The sequence below is a fragment of the Hoplias malabaricus genome, chromosome 18, assembly GCF_029633855.1.
Source record: "Hoplias malabaricus isolate fHopMal1 chromosome 18, fHopMal1.hap1, whole genome shotgun sequence".
In the NCBI taxonomy this organism is placed as follows: domain Eukaryota; kingdom Metazoa; phylum Chordata; class Actinopteri; order Characiformes; family Erythrinidae; genus Hoplias; species Hoplias malabaricus.
In genome coordinates, this window is record NC_089817.1 from 25,577,889 (window position 1) to 25,592,043 (window position 14,155).

General features: G+C 40.4%; 1 protein-coding gene across 1 annotated transcript; it reads right to left on the minus strand.

Annotated features, from left to right (window-relative positions):
* Positions 1-218: 218 nt before the first annotated feature.
* Positions 219-12,205, minus strand: zmp:0000001301 (rab9 effector protein with kelch motifs). Its single transcript, XM_066650312.1, has 18 exons — positions 12,144-12,205; positions 11,447-11,519; positions 11,256-11,298; positions 10,872-10,950; positions 9,192-9,280; positions 8,939-9,085; positions 8,154-8,205; positions 7,630-7,730; positions 6,984-7,069; positions 4,391-4,472; positions 4,210-4,295; positions 3,421-3,508; positions 3,287-3,335; positions 2,966-3,053; positions 1,261-1,361; positions 960-1,044; positions 609-713; positions 219-323 (listed from the first exon to the last, which is right to left on the minus strand). Exons 1-18 carry the CDS (start codon positions 12,203-12,205, stop codon positions 219-221), a joined length of 1,521 nt encoding a protein of 506 aa, XP_066506409.1.
* Between the last annotated feature and the right edge of the window lie 1,950 nt (positions 12,206-14,155).

The following is a 14,155-nucleotide window of genomic DNA, read 5'->3' on the forward strand; positions in this document are numbered from 1 at the left end:
ATAAGGCCATGATTTTACAGGTGTCTCTTTTTGTATAACAAAGTACAATGGTAAAATCCAAACACATCATCTATGCAAGCATGTCTCTAGTGATTAAAAGACACAAAGGGGTCCCGCAAATGAACAAGCTCAGATGCACAGCAATGACAGCAAAGAAGTGTGATGGAAAACAAAACTCGGCCCCTCTCCTCCTTCCGGTTGCCATGGAGACAGTGTCTTCACATGCCTTTGAACTGCTGCATAATGGACAGGAGGTGCTCACTGCGTTTTTGGATGTTGCACTGCTCTTCTTTCAGCTTCTGCTGCTCGTGAAGCACCTCTTCCTATAAACAATATTGACGGTAAACAGCAGTCTATAGCAGCCTTAAAGGAATTCTGTATAGCTATGTCAGTACTGAGCTGGTATGTTGGTATAATGTATGATTTTGTCTTTATAAGAGAATCAATTGACCATTAGTTTAAAGCGAGGTCCAGTCAAATACAGCACAGGCTAATTGCTAAGGTCGAAATGTCATTGTCTGTCTAGTCAGACATAGGGTATATAAATAGCAAGCCTCCAGTGAAACACTGCCACAGTGCATCGTCAATGACTGTTTGTGGTTACACACCCTGAGTTTACACAGCTCCTTCCTCTCCTTGTCATTCTCCTCTGCTCGAGCTCGTAGCCAAGCCTCGTTCTGGACTTTGTGCTTCTCCAGCATTTCCTGAAGTTCCTGTCCAACCAGAGCCACAAACCCAACTTCCTTAATCCATTGTTTTGAAAAAGAAAACCCCAAACAAACCAAAAACAGTAAATAAATTGTACTCTGAAAATGTCTGCTCAAATAAGAGGATCCATTTTGGACACACTTCGAAATGTGATTTATTTTAAAGATTTTTTTGCTTTAGATCACTTGAGCTGCTCTGTCTTCATTTTTAAATATTCATTCATGTTAGCTCCATAAATAAATACAACACACCTGCTTCTGCCTCTGGTGGTACTCATTGTAAGCCTGTCGCTCACAACGCAGCACTTCTTCTGCTTGCGAAAGCTCTGACTTTTCTCTATTTCCAGAGAAAAAGAAACAACAGTTGACATATCTTGTGCAATCGGCTGCAATCAGGGTATACACGATAGCCACACCTAGGATAAACTTAAACAAACTAAAAAAAAAATAAAATAAAATATGTACTAAAAATGTACCTTTACCAAATGTTGACTAACGACAAATTAATACAGCAAGTGACTTTCACCTGCTAATTATATAATCCAAGCCATACCTGTCTAGTTTGAGGAACTCCTCATCTAAAATTTCAAAAGCTTTGTGGATCATGCTCATTGCCTCATCACGAACTGTGGTGAAATCTTGATGGGCTCTGGGCTAGAAGGTATAAAACATTGAATTTAAAATACATAGGCTGGGTCTGCTCTATGTGGACAAAATATAATATGGTAATTGCTATTTTGAATGCCCTATGTTGTATTAAAGGGACATTCCAGTTCAGACATATAATGGTTTGGACGGTATTATGCCATTCAGCCTCAACAGCTTTGACAGAATTCATTCATTCTGGGCGCAAGGTGGGAACACACCCTGGAGGGGGTGCCAGTCCGACACACACTCACACATTCACTCTCTCTCACACACACCTATAGACACTTTTGAGTAGCCAATCTTCCTACCAACATGTGTTTTTTGACCGTGGGAGGAAACCAGAGCACCCAGAGGAAACCCACGCGGACACAGGGAGAACACTGACAGAATTAAATTTTTTCTATACTTTTCATGCTGTTCTTCATTAGTATTCTTTCAATATTACAATCTGCATGGGATAAGCAAATACAGTGGAACCTCTACTAACGAACTCCTATACTAACAAACTTTCCAATATATGAACCGGGCATTTGAATATTTTTGCCTCCACCAACGAACCATGACTCTAGAAACGAACCCGAGCCTCCGCCGAGCCGGCGGCTGGAAATGGCCACTGGCCCCAATAGGCGAGTCTCCCAGCGCCCAGACTTGAGTGAGCGTTTAAGATTAGCAAATTGTAGTTTTAGCAATTTAGCATTAGTGTAAATAGCAGGCATTAAAATTAGTGCTAAGTTAAGCCGTATCTACACTTCGTCTCCCCACATTCACCCGCCTACTCCGTTATTCCACCCACCCCCCACCTCCCGTCATACAGCCAGTGCCTGTGTTACTCCTCCAGCCAGTCGTCACGTCTTCAAGGTAGCGATGTGTAACCACTTGAAACTTTTTATTTCTTTTTTTATTACTGTTACCACTGTATTTCTTTTTTATTTTAGTAACGCTACATGTATTTTTTTTTACTAATCTGAGAGTGTTGTAAACATATATCAGTGCAAAAAGGGTGACTTTTGGGGTGGGGTCTGGAACGCATTAATTGCTTTTCCATTATTTTAAATGGGGAAAATTGACTCGAGAAACGAACTTTTCTACTTAGGAACCGGGTCACGGAACCGATCAAGTTCGTAGGTAGAGGTTCCACTGTATGTGGAAGTGGGATCATGATGACGCTTATAAACATAGATTTGATATTTGGCAACACTGTTAGCCATTTTGCTTCCTTTACATTAGCCAGGTAGAAATAAAATATCAAACATCCCAAGCTCATTTATCTACACCCCGAAATAAAAGTTAATCCCACCTTCAATATACATCACAAGAAGGGGGTTTTGTTAGTATTTAAGCAGGAGGCTCTCAGGCTAGACTGTAGGAGGTGAGTAGGCAGGTTTAAAACATATGTAGCAATGGTTAAAGTTTTTGTTTTTGAATGGAGTGTCCCTTTAAAACAAACTAATCTTATAGACAAACAAAGAACAATCTATAGGACAATGACTGAATTTTATGACTATTAATGTTGACTTGATAACTCATATGAGTTTAAATTAATGCTCTTATAGGAGGTGTCTTCTGGAAATGTATCACAAGTAATGTGAATAAACAGCAGATTAAGTCACCTGCGTCGATTCTGTCCTCTCAGTTTTCACAGTTAATGGACTCTCACTCAGCTCATACTTCACATTGGGAACCTTGGTTGGCACGAAACTGAACACATGCACACACACACACACACGTACTCCATTTAAATATAAGAAAATAGCTCTTGTGAAACTGAGAAAGAAACTAGAACTTCAAATTTGCACATGGGTTTGGGGTTCAGTTTCAGGTGATGACAACACACTACCGTCATTTGCAGTCATTACACCCTTAAGGCACTTAACTTTTACTGTGACTGTCCTCAAAAGGCAACAAAATATAAGCCGTGAACATGTACCCACCCATTGCTAACTCCCTGAAGTCCAAATTCAGAGAGAATTTCCTTCATGACTGTAGTAAATGTAGAAAAATATAATTTAGGTTACCAGATTGTAATACCACTGATCGATAGGAAAATATGGTGCAGTCCTCTTACCCGGCTGCCTCTCTGATGGATTGATTAATTTCATTATCTTCATGTCATTGAATTCCTGCTCCTCACTCTTGCCTCCAAACACATACATCTTTAAGAAAGAAAAGCATATTTAAAAACATTTTCCCTTTAAGAAGATTTCTTGCTTGTTGCTAAAGTGGGTTGAATTTGACTTTCTTTGTTAATAGAGCAATCTTGTCAACTACAATCGAGGTTTATTGGCATTCCTACCAGTCACTTAAGACACTCTTAGACACTCACTTAAGCCTTAAGCCTGAGTGTCTTGATCTTTGGAATAAAAACAGACCACAACCACAATCACTATATTGGTCCAAACAAATTGCTGTTTGATATTTTTCCCAAATTGTTCAGCCATAGTGCTCAACAATTTACCATGTATTAGTCCTGATGTTGTATATTTGTATCCAGTTAATTAATAAATGTTACTCATACTTTAATTCCCTTCAGCTTTATATTTACATCCTAATATAGAAGGGAATAAAACAAATACAAAAACAAAACAAAAAATGTATTTTTGGAAAATATTAGCTCTTTAAATCTACTCTGAACCAGGATTACTTAATTATGTCCTCTGGCTCCTAGAGGCTGCAGGTATATCTTTCAGCGCTGTACGACTCCAGCTAATTGGGTTTCTCCCTGTCAAGAGGTGAACTCATTAGTGAAATATGGTAGAGTTGTACTGGATTGGTGTGGGAACCTATAGATACTGGATGGACTGAGCTGAGTACTACTAATACAGGTCCTTACACATATATATACTTATGCACTCACGTGACTATGAAGGATGAAGGCAATGTGCCCATAGCGTCTTGCTGGAGGAATCCCCACATACAGAGGTACCTTCCATTTCCTTTTTGCTGAGAAAACATATAAAATACACAAGTTGCATCGTCATGGCACATTGTTGGTAGTATGTACTTGGGAACATAAGATTATAAGGACAGTGTTTTACCAACGCTAAACTTGTGAATTTCATTAGTCGAAGAGACTCTTCCATCAGGGCCAGTGACCATTCCCCCAAACAAGTAGACATCCTACGTAAAACAATCAGAAATTCTGTTATGAATTATTGTGCACCAGCTGCAATCAAGAGAAAACAAGATTAAAGTGGTGACCCTGAACAAGACATGACTGGGACATATTTTTTTATGTCCCATAATTTGGGTAGTCCTTGGTCTGGTAGTCATGGGAAACTTCATGTTACTTCATTCTGATCAGGGTCCAGAGTCTATTCTGAACCATAAGGTGCTATGTAAAAACCCACCCTGGGCCCATCTCAGGGCATTACACATACACCCACACCCAGTAACTCACACACTCACAACTACTAACAATATTGCACCACCAGTCAACCTACTGATATGCTTTTGGACAGTGGGAGAAAACTATAGCACCTGGAGGAAACTCACACAGACCCTGGGTTTGCGTGCTCACAACAAACTAAACTATGCTCAGACCAGAGGTGGAGATTGAACCCAGAACCCAATGACTCTGGAGATGTGTGGCACTGACACAAATGTGTGGTAGGACACACTGGCACAAGGAATGGAAAAGTCCAAGTAAAACAAGACTTTCCAAAATTCTAGCTCCAAAACTTCTTAGAACACATAGTAAATTGTAAACTTGAACAAGTTAGCAGAACACAAACAATTAAGGCAATCAGTTGCCGTAATATTAACGTTCATAAACTCAAATGTTCAAAGTATGCATACACATTTACTTTAAGTGTATAATGCTTGATACAACAGAAAAACATGGTACGCAATACTATGTACTATTTGTACTAAACTAATTGGATTTAAATATTTAAAATAAATATTGCATGTTGTCTAAATGTATTGTATAAGAGTTCTTATTAATTAATTAAGTAATTAATTAATTGTCAGATTGGGTCCAGCGCCCATCTGGAATCCCTGTGACGAAGGCAGGAGCACACACTGGACAAGGCACCAGTCCGTCACAGGGCACTACACACTCACACATATGGACCATTTTGCACAGCCTGTCCACCTACCAATGTTTACTTATGGGCTGTTGGGAGAACAACCAGATGTGGGGCTTGAACCCACAACCCCAGGACTCTGGAGCTATGTAACAGCGATGTTACCTGTTGCACCCCTGCCCACCCCCGCCCCCACTCACTCACTGAAATAAAAACATGAACCTGTCCACATGAAATTCACCATCCACCATTCTGGCTGAAAATCGCTGTGCACTGTTTCTGTGTCGGCAGCAGGTAGTGTCGCAGTCACACAGCTCCAGGGGCCTGGAGGTTGTGGGTTTGATTCCCGCTCCGGGTGACTGTCTGTGAGGAGTTGGTGTGTTCTCCCCATGTCCGCGTGGGTTTCCTCCGGGTGCTCCGGTTTCCTCCCATAGTCCAAAAACACACGTTGCAGGTGGATTGGCAACTCGAAATTGTCTGTAGGTGTGAGTGTGTGTGTGTCTGTGTCGCCCTGTGAAGGACTGGCGCCCCCTCCAGGGTGTGTTCCAGCCTTGCGTCCAATGATTCCAGGTAGGCTCTGGACCCACCACGACCCTGATCAGGATAAGCGCTTACAGATAATGAATGAATGAATATTTCTGTCTATGACTTCAGAAGTCATGCTGCATAAATTCATAATATTTAAGTTCAGCTAAATCTATAATCAAGTTTTTTGAATTCACAAACAGGACTCTGAGTGCAACTCATTCATTCATCGTCTGTAATCACTTATCCAGTTAAGGGTTGCGGTGGGTCTGGAGCCTACCCAGAATCACTGGCGCAAGGCAGGCAACACACACTCACACCTACGGACACATATGAGTCGCCAATCCACCTACAAACGTGTGTTTTTGGACTGTGGGAGGAAACCGGAGCACCTGGAGGAAACCCATGCAGACACAGGAAGAACACACCAAACTCCTCACAGACAGGAGTGGGATTGGAACCAACAACCTCCAAGTCCCTTGAGCTGTGTGACTGTGACACTACCTGTTACGCCACCATGCAACCTTCTGGGTGCAACTCATCAATATATTTTAAGTTTGAATCACTCAATCCATATAATTACTTTGAACATTAGAGTTTACAGTGCGTTGCCTGAGCCCTTGGGAGCTGAAAGGAGTGGTCTTGCTGAAGTCTTGCCTCTGGATGTGCTGCTAAAGATACATCACCATCAGGAACATTCATCTTTGAGAGGCAGGAGAACATGAAGCTCTTGTTTGGAGTTATATTAAATGAAAGGTGGTCTCTGACTTTTACTCATATCCGTGTATGTGTATCTGTTGGGATGAACCAATGATCATATTTACGGTTGGTATTCTACAGAGCAGGCTTGTTTACTGGAGGTAGACGTAATGTCATGGCTATTTTCAAAACGGTACGAAAATGCAACCTGTTCATCATTTGCTAACAGTGTGTGTGGAGTTTCCACCTGGTGCTATGACACCAATAAACCAGTAATAAACTTTTTTATTTACTATTTTATGACTTTGCCTTTCAATCCATAGAGATAAATTAAGTGATTTGAATGCTCACAAGGACCGTTTTAAATGATGTTTCGGACCTTGTCATGGTGAGCTGTAAACGTTTGACCAGGGCAGGACAGGGGCGACTCCCCTTTGACCTCACTCCTCTGCCACACCAGGGTCTCTGTGGAGGAGCACAGTGGGTGTCAAGAAACAGCTCTCACAAGATATAACCTCTGAGTAATGTGAAAAGAAAATTTTTTTAAAGGCTTAAAGCTTTTTAGGTAGAGATTTATATTCAGCATCTACATGTCTGTGAAAATATGGCCAAATTTATTCAGATGTTTGATTAAAAGTTTGTGGACACCCCTTCTAATTAATATATTCTGTTAATTTAAGGTTCACCAATTGTGGACACCAGCATTCGTTGCTGCCCTGGGGCAGCTCCGCTGGAGTCTAAGGTAACCATGTTCAACGCCAAGTGCTGATTACTGTGGTACAAAGGCCACAGCACTGGGCAAGTAGCAGTAAAACCTTGATCTCTGGAGTGACAGAGCTTTGGGTTCTGCTGGTGTGGGGATTGTGATCTAGAGCATTAGCATCAGACCGCTCAGAATAGCCAACATTTACGGATAAGTGCAGGACAATTTGACTACATGATACGTCAAGCTTTTGCCCTCCACTTGGTTGCCCTTTTTTATTTGCTTGTATTTTTATGCAGTTCCCTTTATGTATGAAGTATACCTGTGTTTAGAATGTGAATGTCTTTGTAGTAGGACCCATCCATTCCACAGCCACCGAACAAGTAGATCTGCTCATTGACTGCAGCACACTTATGGTTATATCTATAAAAGAAACATTCACAGTACATTGCACAGGAGAATGGAGTGTCTGGGGATGCCTGGAGAAGGGGGTCACAATATTGAATCAGAATCAGAAATATAGTGGAAAAAAAAGAGATGGCCCTCAGTTACATTTTCGCATGAGGTCACTAAGCAAATGAACCCCCTCCAAGGCTCCATGGCAACGCTTTTCACATACTGCACCAACAACTGATCACCCAGTGTGTTCAGAGCGAGACTTGGCACTGTAAACCTAGTGATCAATGTCAGACCCATGCAACACCAATACGGCCTAAATGTATGGTTCATAAAAGTGGGATTTAATAATCGAAATCTTATCTCTGAAACATACAGGACATATATACTTAATATATGTAAATGTATGTAAATATATGTAAATATATGTAAATCACATAATAATGTTACCTTGCAGATGGCAGTGACCCAGTTGTTTTAACAGGAGTCCATGTCATTGACACTAGAAGAGGATAACTATTTTAATACTACTGGCATTCCACAAATTAAATTAATTATTGATATTACAATATAAGATGTGTTAATTCAGTCAAGGACACATTCAGTATTCCTACACTACACCAGTCAGCCCTAATATTAAAGCTGCCACTATATAGCCTTATAGAGAGTGTAGCACATCATTTGTTCTGCTTACTCCGTTAGCCCTCACTGTTATTCAATGATCACAACTCCTGATGGACCACCAAGGCATTATTGACAGACGTGGTATTGGTGTTTAAATGCGTGTTGCTGGAAAGAGTGAACCAGACACAACAGTGCTGCTTAAGTTTGTAAAAACTGTAGTGTCACTGATGCACCACTGACTAGACTAAAGGATGACCAACACAAGTTGTGCAGACACAGATAAGCTACTGTCTCTGACTTTACATCTACAACTGAAAAAAAAGAAGTGGGTGTGTCTAATAGACTGAAGAGTGAGTGTGCACTCAAATTAAAAATTCCAGCAGCACTGCTGTGTCTGATCCACTCGTACCAGCGCAACACACACTAGGATACCACCACTAACACCACGTCAACGTCATTGCTGCCCTGAGAATGAACCACCAGTGGTTCTGTCATTTTAGGAATTATTGCTTTAATTGCCCTATAAGGCTTCATTAAAGACCCAGGAAAATGCTGTTCTGGGAACTACAGACCCCTATCTGAGCACCCCATTAGCTGCATTGGTTAAGGACCTGTGTTGAACATCATGAGGTCATCTGAAGGTATTCCATCCAGGACACCTCCGTAGACATATATATTGTCCCCCAGAGCTGCAGAGCTGTGTCTGAGGGTTTTCATTGCAACTCCTCCAGTGACAAGCTTCTCCCAGCTTAGTGACACTGAAAACGAGTTAGAACCAAATTAATTTCAGAATTCCTATGATGGATAATTTCCATATGTTTTACTTTCCTTCTGTTTGGAACACTGAGAGATGTGGCTTCTTACCAATATCAAAACAGTACACCCCCGGGAGACACTCCTTTGCTTGAGGGTGGCAGGAACCTCCGAATAAGTACAGTTTCCCTTTGATAACACTGTGAAGAAGAGATGACATCTTTATATTAAAAAGTAATCTTCCTGGGTCCCCCCAGGGCATATGTCTTGAAATGCATCTTCTTAGTTTAGTTATTTCTTAGTCTTATCTCAAGTGTAAAGTGTCACGGGAGGAGGATTTTTATTGTCAGTTCAACTATATACAGTGTGTACAGTACATGGTGAAATGAATCCACGTATCTCAGTGACATTGCAGTTGACCAATCAGATTACACATTGGGGTGATGTAAGTGAAACAAACTGCAGTGTGCTATGATGATATTGTTAGAGGGGGTTACAGAGATGTAAACACTGCACATTCGTATAAAAATAGTACACTAATTAGCAGCACATGGAGAGCAGTGATTGTCTGTTTCAACAATCTTTCATTTAGCAGCAAGAGTAATTAAAAGAATGAATGAGAGAAGTCCAATGTTCAGCAGCAGTGGTGTGTGTGTGTGTGTGTGTTTTCTTTTCTTTCTTCAGTCTAGTCACAGGATATTGATGGTTCTGAGTACCAGGGTGAAGAAGCCATTGCACAGTAAGGGTTTGAGAGCCCAAAGGTTTCAGTACATTTACCCAGATGCTAGGTAGGTGAGGAGTGTGTGTGAGGGGTGTATGTGATCATCCGCATTGCTGTTTTTTTTTTTTTTGTGGATGTATCTAATAATAATAAAAGAAAATAAATCCTGTGAACTGTGAGGACTCTAATGCTTCATTCATTCATTCAATAATTGCCTGTAAGCGCTTATCCAGTTCAGGTTCGCATTGGGTCTGGAGCAAGGTAGGAACACACCCTGAAGAGGGTGCCATCGCAGAGTGATACACACTCACACCATATGGACACTTTTTAGAAGCTAATCCACCTATCAATGTGTGTTATGGAGCATGTGGAGAAAACCAGAGCACCCGGAGGAAACCCACGCAGACACAGTGAGAATACACCACACTCCTCACAGACAGTCACCCGGAGGAAACCCATGCAGACACAGGGAGAACACACCACACTCCTCACAGACAGTCACCCGGAGGAAACCCACGCAGACACAGTGAGAATACACCACACTGCTCACAGACAGTCACCCAGAGAAAACCCACGCAGACACAGGGAGAACACACCACACTCCTCACAGACAGTCACCTGGAGGAAACCCACGCAGACACAGGGAGAACACACCACACTCCTCACAGACAGTCACCCGGAGGAAACCCACGCAGGCACAGGGAGAACACACCACACTCCTCACAGACAGTCACCCGGAGGAAACCCACGCAGACACAGGGAGAACACACCACACTCCTCACAGACAGTCACCCTCACAACACACCCTATATTGGTTTGGTTTGCATATATTGTATTAGGATTTTGATGAAAAGGTATTTTTGCGCATATTATTATTATTATTATTATCATTATTATTACTATTATTAATTTGATTATGTTTCTCAACATTTTCAACACTATTTCAATGTAATGTATAAGTAATTCACTGTGTTCATAAATAATTAATTATACATTTGTTATGTCTTATATTCCTAAAGTCAAGTGCAATCTCAAGTGCAATCTTGTTTTTTTTTTTTTTGCTTTTTTACCAAAGTGTGTGTCCTTCTCTTGCTGTGGGAACAACTCCATTCTGAGGCATCATCTCCCAAGTGACACGAGTAGGAGTGACTTACAGAAAAGAAATGAAAAAGGTCAGTGTTGGGAGAAAAGGCTGACTTCATACATTTCTAAAATATATATGGTTCACATATAAGAATTGAGTACAGTGAAGTGCTATTGGTGGGATCGGGGGCGGGGGGTGCGGGTGTTGTAAATAATGAGTATTTTAATAACAGAACACTTAATGACAAAAAAAAATAACACAAAGATGTAAAGAATGTTATGGTATATCATAACATTACAGAGTAAGGCATAACACTAATACTAACACATTAAATTAATCCTCTAAAACTGCAATTGCTTGCATCATTTACCTGTAATCATGTAGAAATCATTCAAATATACAGGTTCTGCTTCCTAAGGAGAGTAAAACAAAAGTAGGTTAAGATGACGTTAATCAATGTAATGTATATTTTATGCAAAAAATCTCTTCACACTTTAAAGCTGTGAATCTGTTGTCAGCTCTGTTGTTCAAATATAGCTGAAGTGTTAGAATGTTCCACACCTCAGAGTTTATGGTTGACGTGCCTCCATATAAAAACACAATATTTCCCGCCACTGCAATCGCATGACCGTACCTATAGATAAACACATAAACTGAATGAACAACACTGTAATGTTACTGTAACGAGGTGTTTCAAATGGTTTGACGGTGAGAAACTGAGTGAGAAATATTTGCAGGGTGGGTCATAAGAACCAGATGTCTGAACCCTCTAAAAGCTACTTCAAGGCATAGCTGAACCATCAGCAGGGATTGAAATGGTGATCTCTGGATGGTAGGACAAATGCTTGGAATGCTTTACCTCCCAAGAGACCCTCACAGGTAATTATAAATATAACATAAAATGGCTATACCCAGTGAAATCACAGGTTCCTGTCACAAATAAATTCTAATTCAATTTTGATGTGTATAGAGGGAAATATATCTCCATGACACTGTGCTACATTAATATAAATATGCAAAAGACCCCAGAGCAATAAAATACCAAGTTACAGAATGTAAACACTATAGAAAACTGTTCTATAAAACTATAACTGTAACAGTACAAACATTAAGTAGAGTACAGTACAAACTGCTATAGATATACTGTAATACAATGCACCATCAATCAAAATTTTGATGGAAATCCCCTTTAAAGACATATAATACATGCATTAGGTTAATTTCTTTTTTACAAACCTACTAAAAGACAGTTGCTCACCTTGGGGTGGGTGGCACTCCTTCAATCTCCTTTTCAACCCAGTGTCCACTAGCCAAGGCCATTCTAGGCACTGAAATTCTTTGTTTATAGTTATCTGTCACCTAATCAAACGTGTTTGAAACAGTAGAAGGTAAGTCAGGAATGTGCAATATCCCAGAAGTATTGGTCCATAGGAACGAATTCATTCACAGATCTGCTGTACACCTGTAAGATGAGGACACTTGTTGCCTAGCAACAGTAAACAGACGTTTCTGCACCTCACTCAGTTGCTCTCAGTGAAATGGGTTCAGTAAGTCTGTTGGAATCTTCTACAGTAAGCACTGCTGTTCCTGAAAGACACAGGTTTTTAATACACAGCAAATTCACCAGTGTTAAATCAACATTATTAGTGTTAAAATAACACTGATAGTGTAATAATTTAACACTCTCAGTTGTTAACACTAATAGTGTTGATTTACCACTGGTGAATTTGCTGTGGAATGTCGTTACCGCGATGTGTTAATCTGGTATCTAGTCTAACTATAAAACTTGAAAAAATAAGTTCTAATAAAAGTTTCTAGTTCTTTTAAAAATACTTGAAAGACGAAGACGACTTGGAAGATCAGCAGGCTCTTTATTTTCTTAAAGCATTGGGGAGCAGTCTCAGAAGGCCTCCCAAGGACTCACTCACAAAGACACACGGAAAACCACAGTTTACATACACTTTTTGGGGTGAGGTCATCTCGCCCCTCCTATTAGGTTGCATTCCATAGGACACAAAATGGTACCCTTGTCTCCCCAAGAACACAGTATATCATAGGAGCCCAATTAAAAAGTATCCTTGTCTTCTAAGGAAGTCGTATTTCACACTGTACCAGACAATCTCATGCTACACCATTTTTTCTACAGAGTTCAGGCCTGAGTTATAAACTCAAGTATCCCTTTGACCATTTTAATGTTTTTTAATGTAAAACTCATTTGTTTAAAATAATTCTCATGTCTCTATATTATTTGTTTATTACAGTCATATGTCTCTATATTCTTGCCTCTGGGAAAATGTCCCATGCCTGATCTATGAATAAGTGGATTCATATGTTTTTCATATGCTCACTTTTTTCCTAATTCTCCATCATTCCCCCCTTTCACGACTACTAGTTGTCACGATTCAAGGAGGGCGGACTGATGGAGACGGATGCACACGCTAAAACACAGTACTTTTAATTAAACAAAAGATATAACAAAATGAAGACAGTCAACTACGGCAACAACAAGACATATGAAATGTATAAGAAAACGACAGAGACAGACAGACCGAACTAAGGAACAAGACACGGAAAGACTGGAGGCGAAACAACAAGATTTACAGGAAAGAAACTACATGGCTTGGGGAGAGAAACTAAACGACATGACTAGGAATGAGAATGACGCAAACCGACATGACTAGGAAACAAAACGACTTGACTTGGAGTGGGAAAGAAACAAAACAAATGACAGATATGAGGAAGCGAGACAAGGGGACTTAAGTACATCTACCAGACGAGAAACACCTGAGACAGATAATGAGAGGGCAGGGTAACAAATGAGACAGGGATGAGGAGGAGGAACAAAGGCGGGACAAGGGCGGAGACATGGACAATAACAAACAGAGCCATGTGCTGATAGAGCAAATGGCGGGGAAAACAGGCATGACAGGACGAGTGCGTGACACTAGTCGTGAACCCCTGCATCTTTTTTATTTATAAATGTAAATAAAGGTGCATATATGCATTTATATAGATGTTAGTATATACTGTGTATAATAGCTGGATATATGTGTCTGAATAATGCAGAGTATTGGACTAAAAATAAACAAGTAAAACATACCATAAAAAAATAAAAGGTAAAAATTCAACATACCATCAGTAACTCCAGCTGCACTGCTGTGTCTGATCCCCTTGTACCAGCACAACACACGCTGACACACCACCACATCAGTGTCAGTGCAGTCAGTGCAGTGCAGACAATGATCCACGACCCAAATAAAATATGCCCTT

What these genes read in the sequence shown, in the direction of transcription:
- zmp:0000001301 (XM_066650312.1), bottom strand. Translation starts at nt 12,205, where the DNA reads ATGGCCTTGGCTAGTGGACACTGGGTTGAAAAGGAGATTGAAGGAGTG. An exon ending in CGTCAACCATAAACTCTGAG is followed by an intron (nt 11,299 to 11,446) that starts GTGTGGAACATT and finishes TACTCTCCTTAG; the next exon opens with GAAGCAGAACCTGTATATTT. An exon ending in TGATTTCTACATGATTACAG is followed by an intron (nt 10,951 to 11,255) that starts GTAAATGATGCA and finishes CTTTTCTGTAAG; the next exon opens with TCACTCCTACTCGTGTCACT.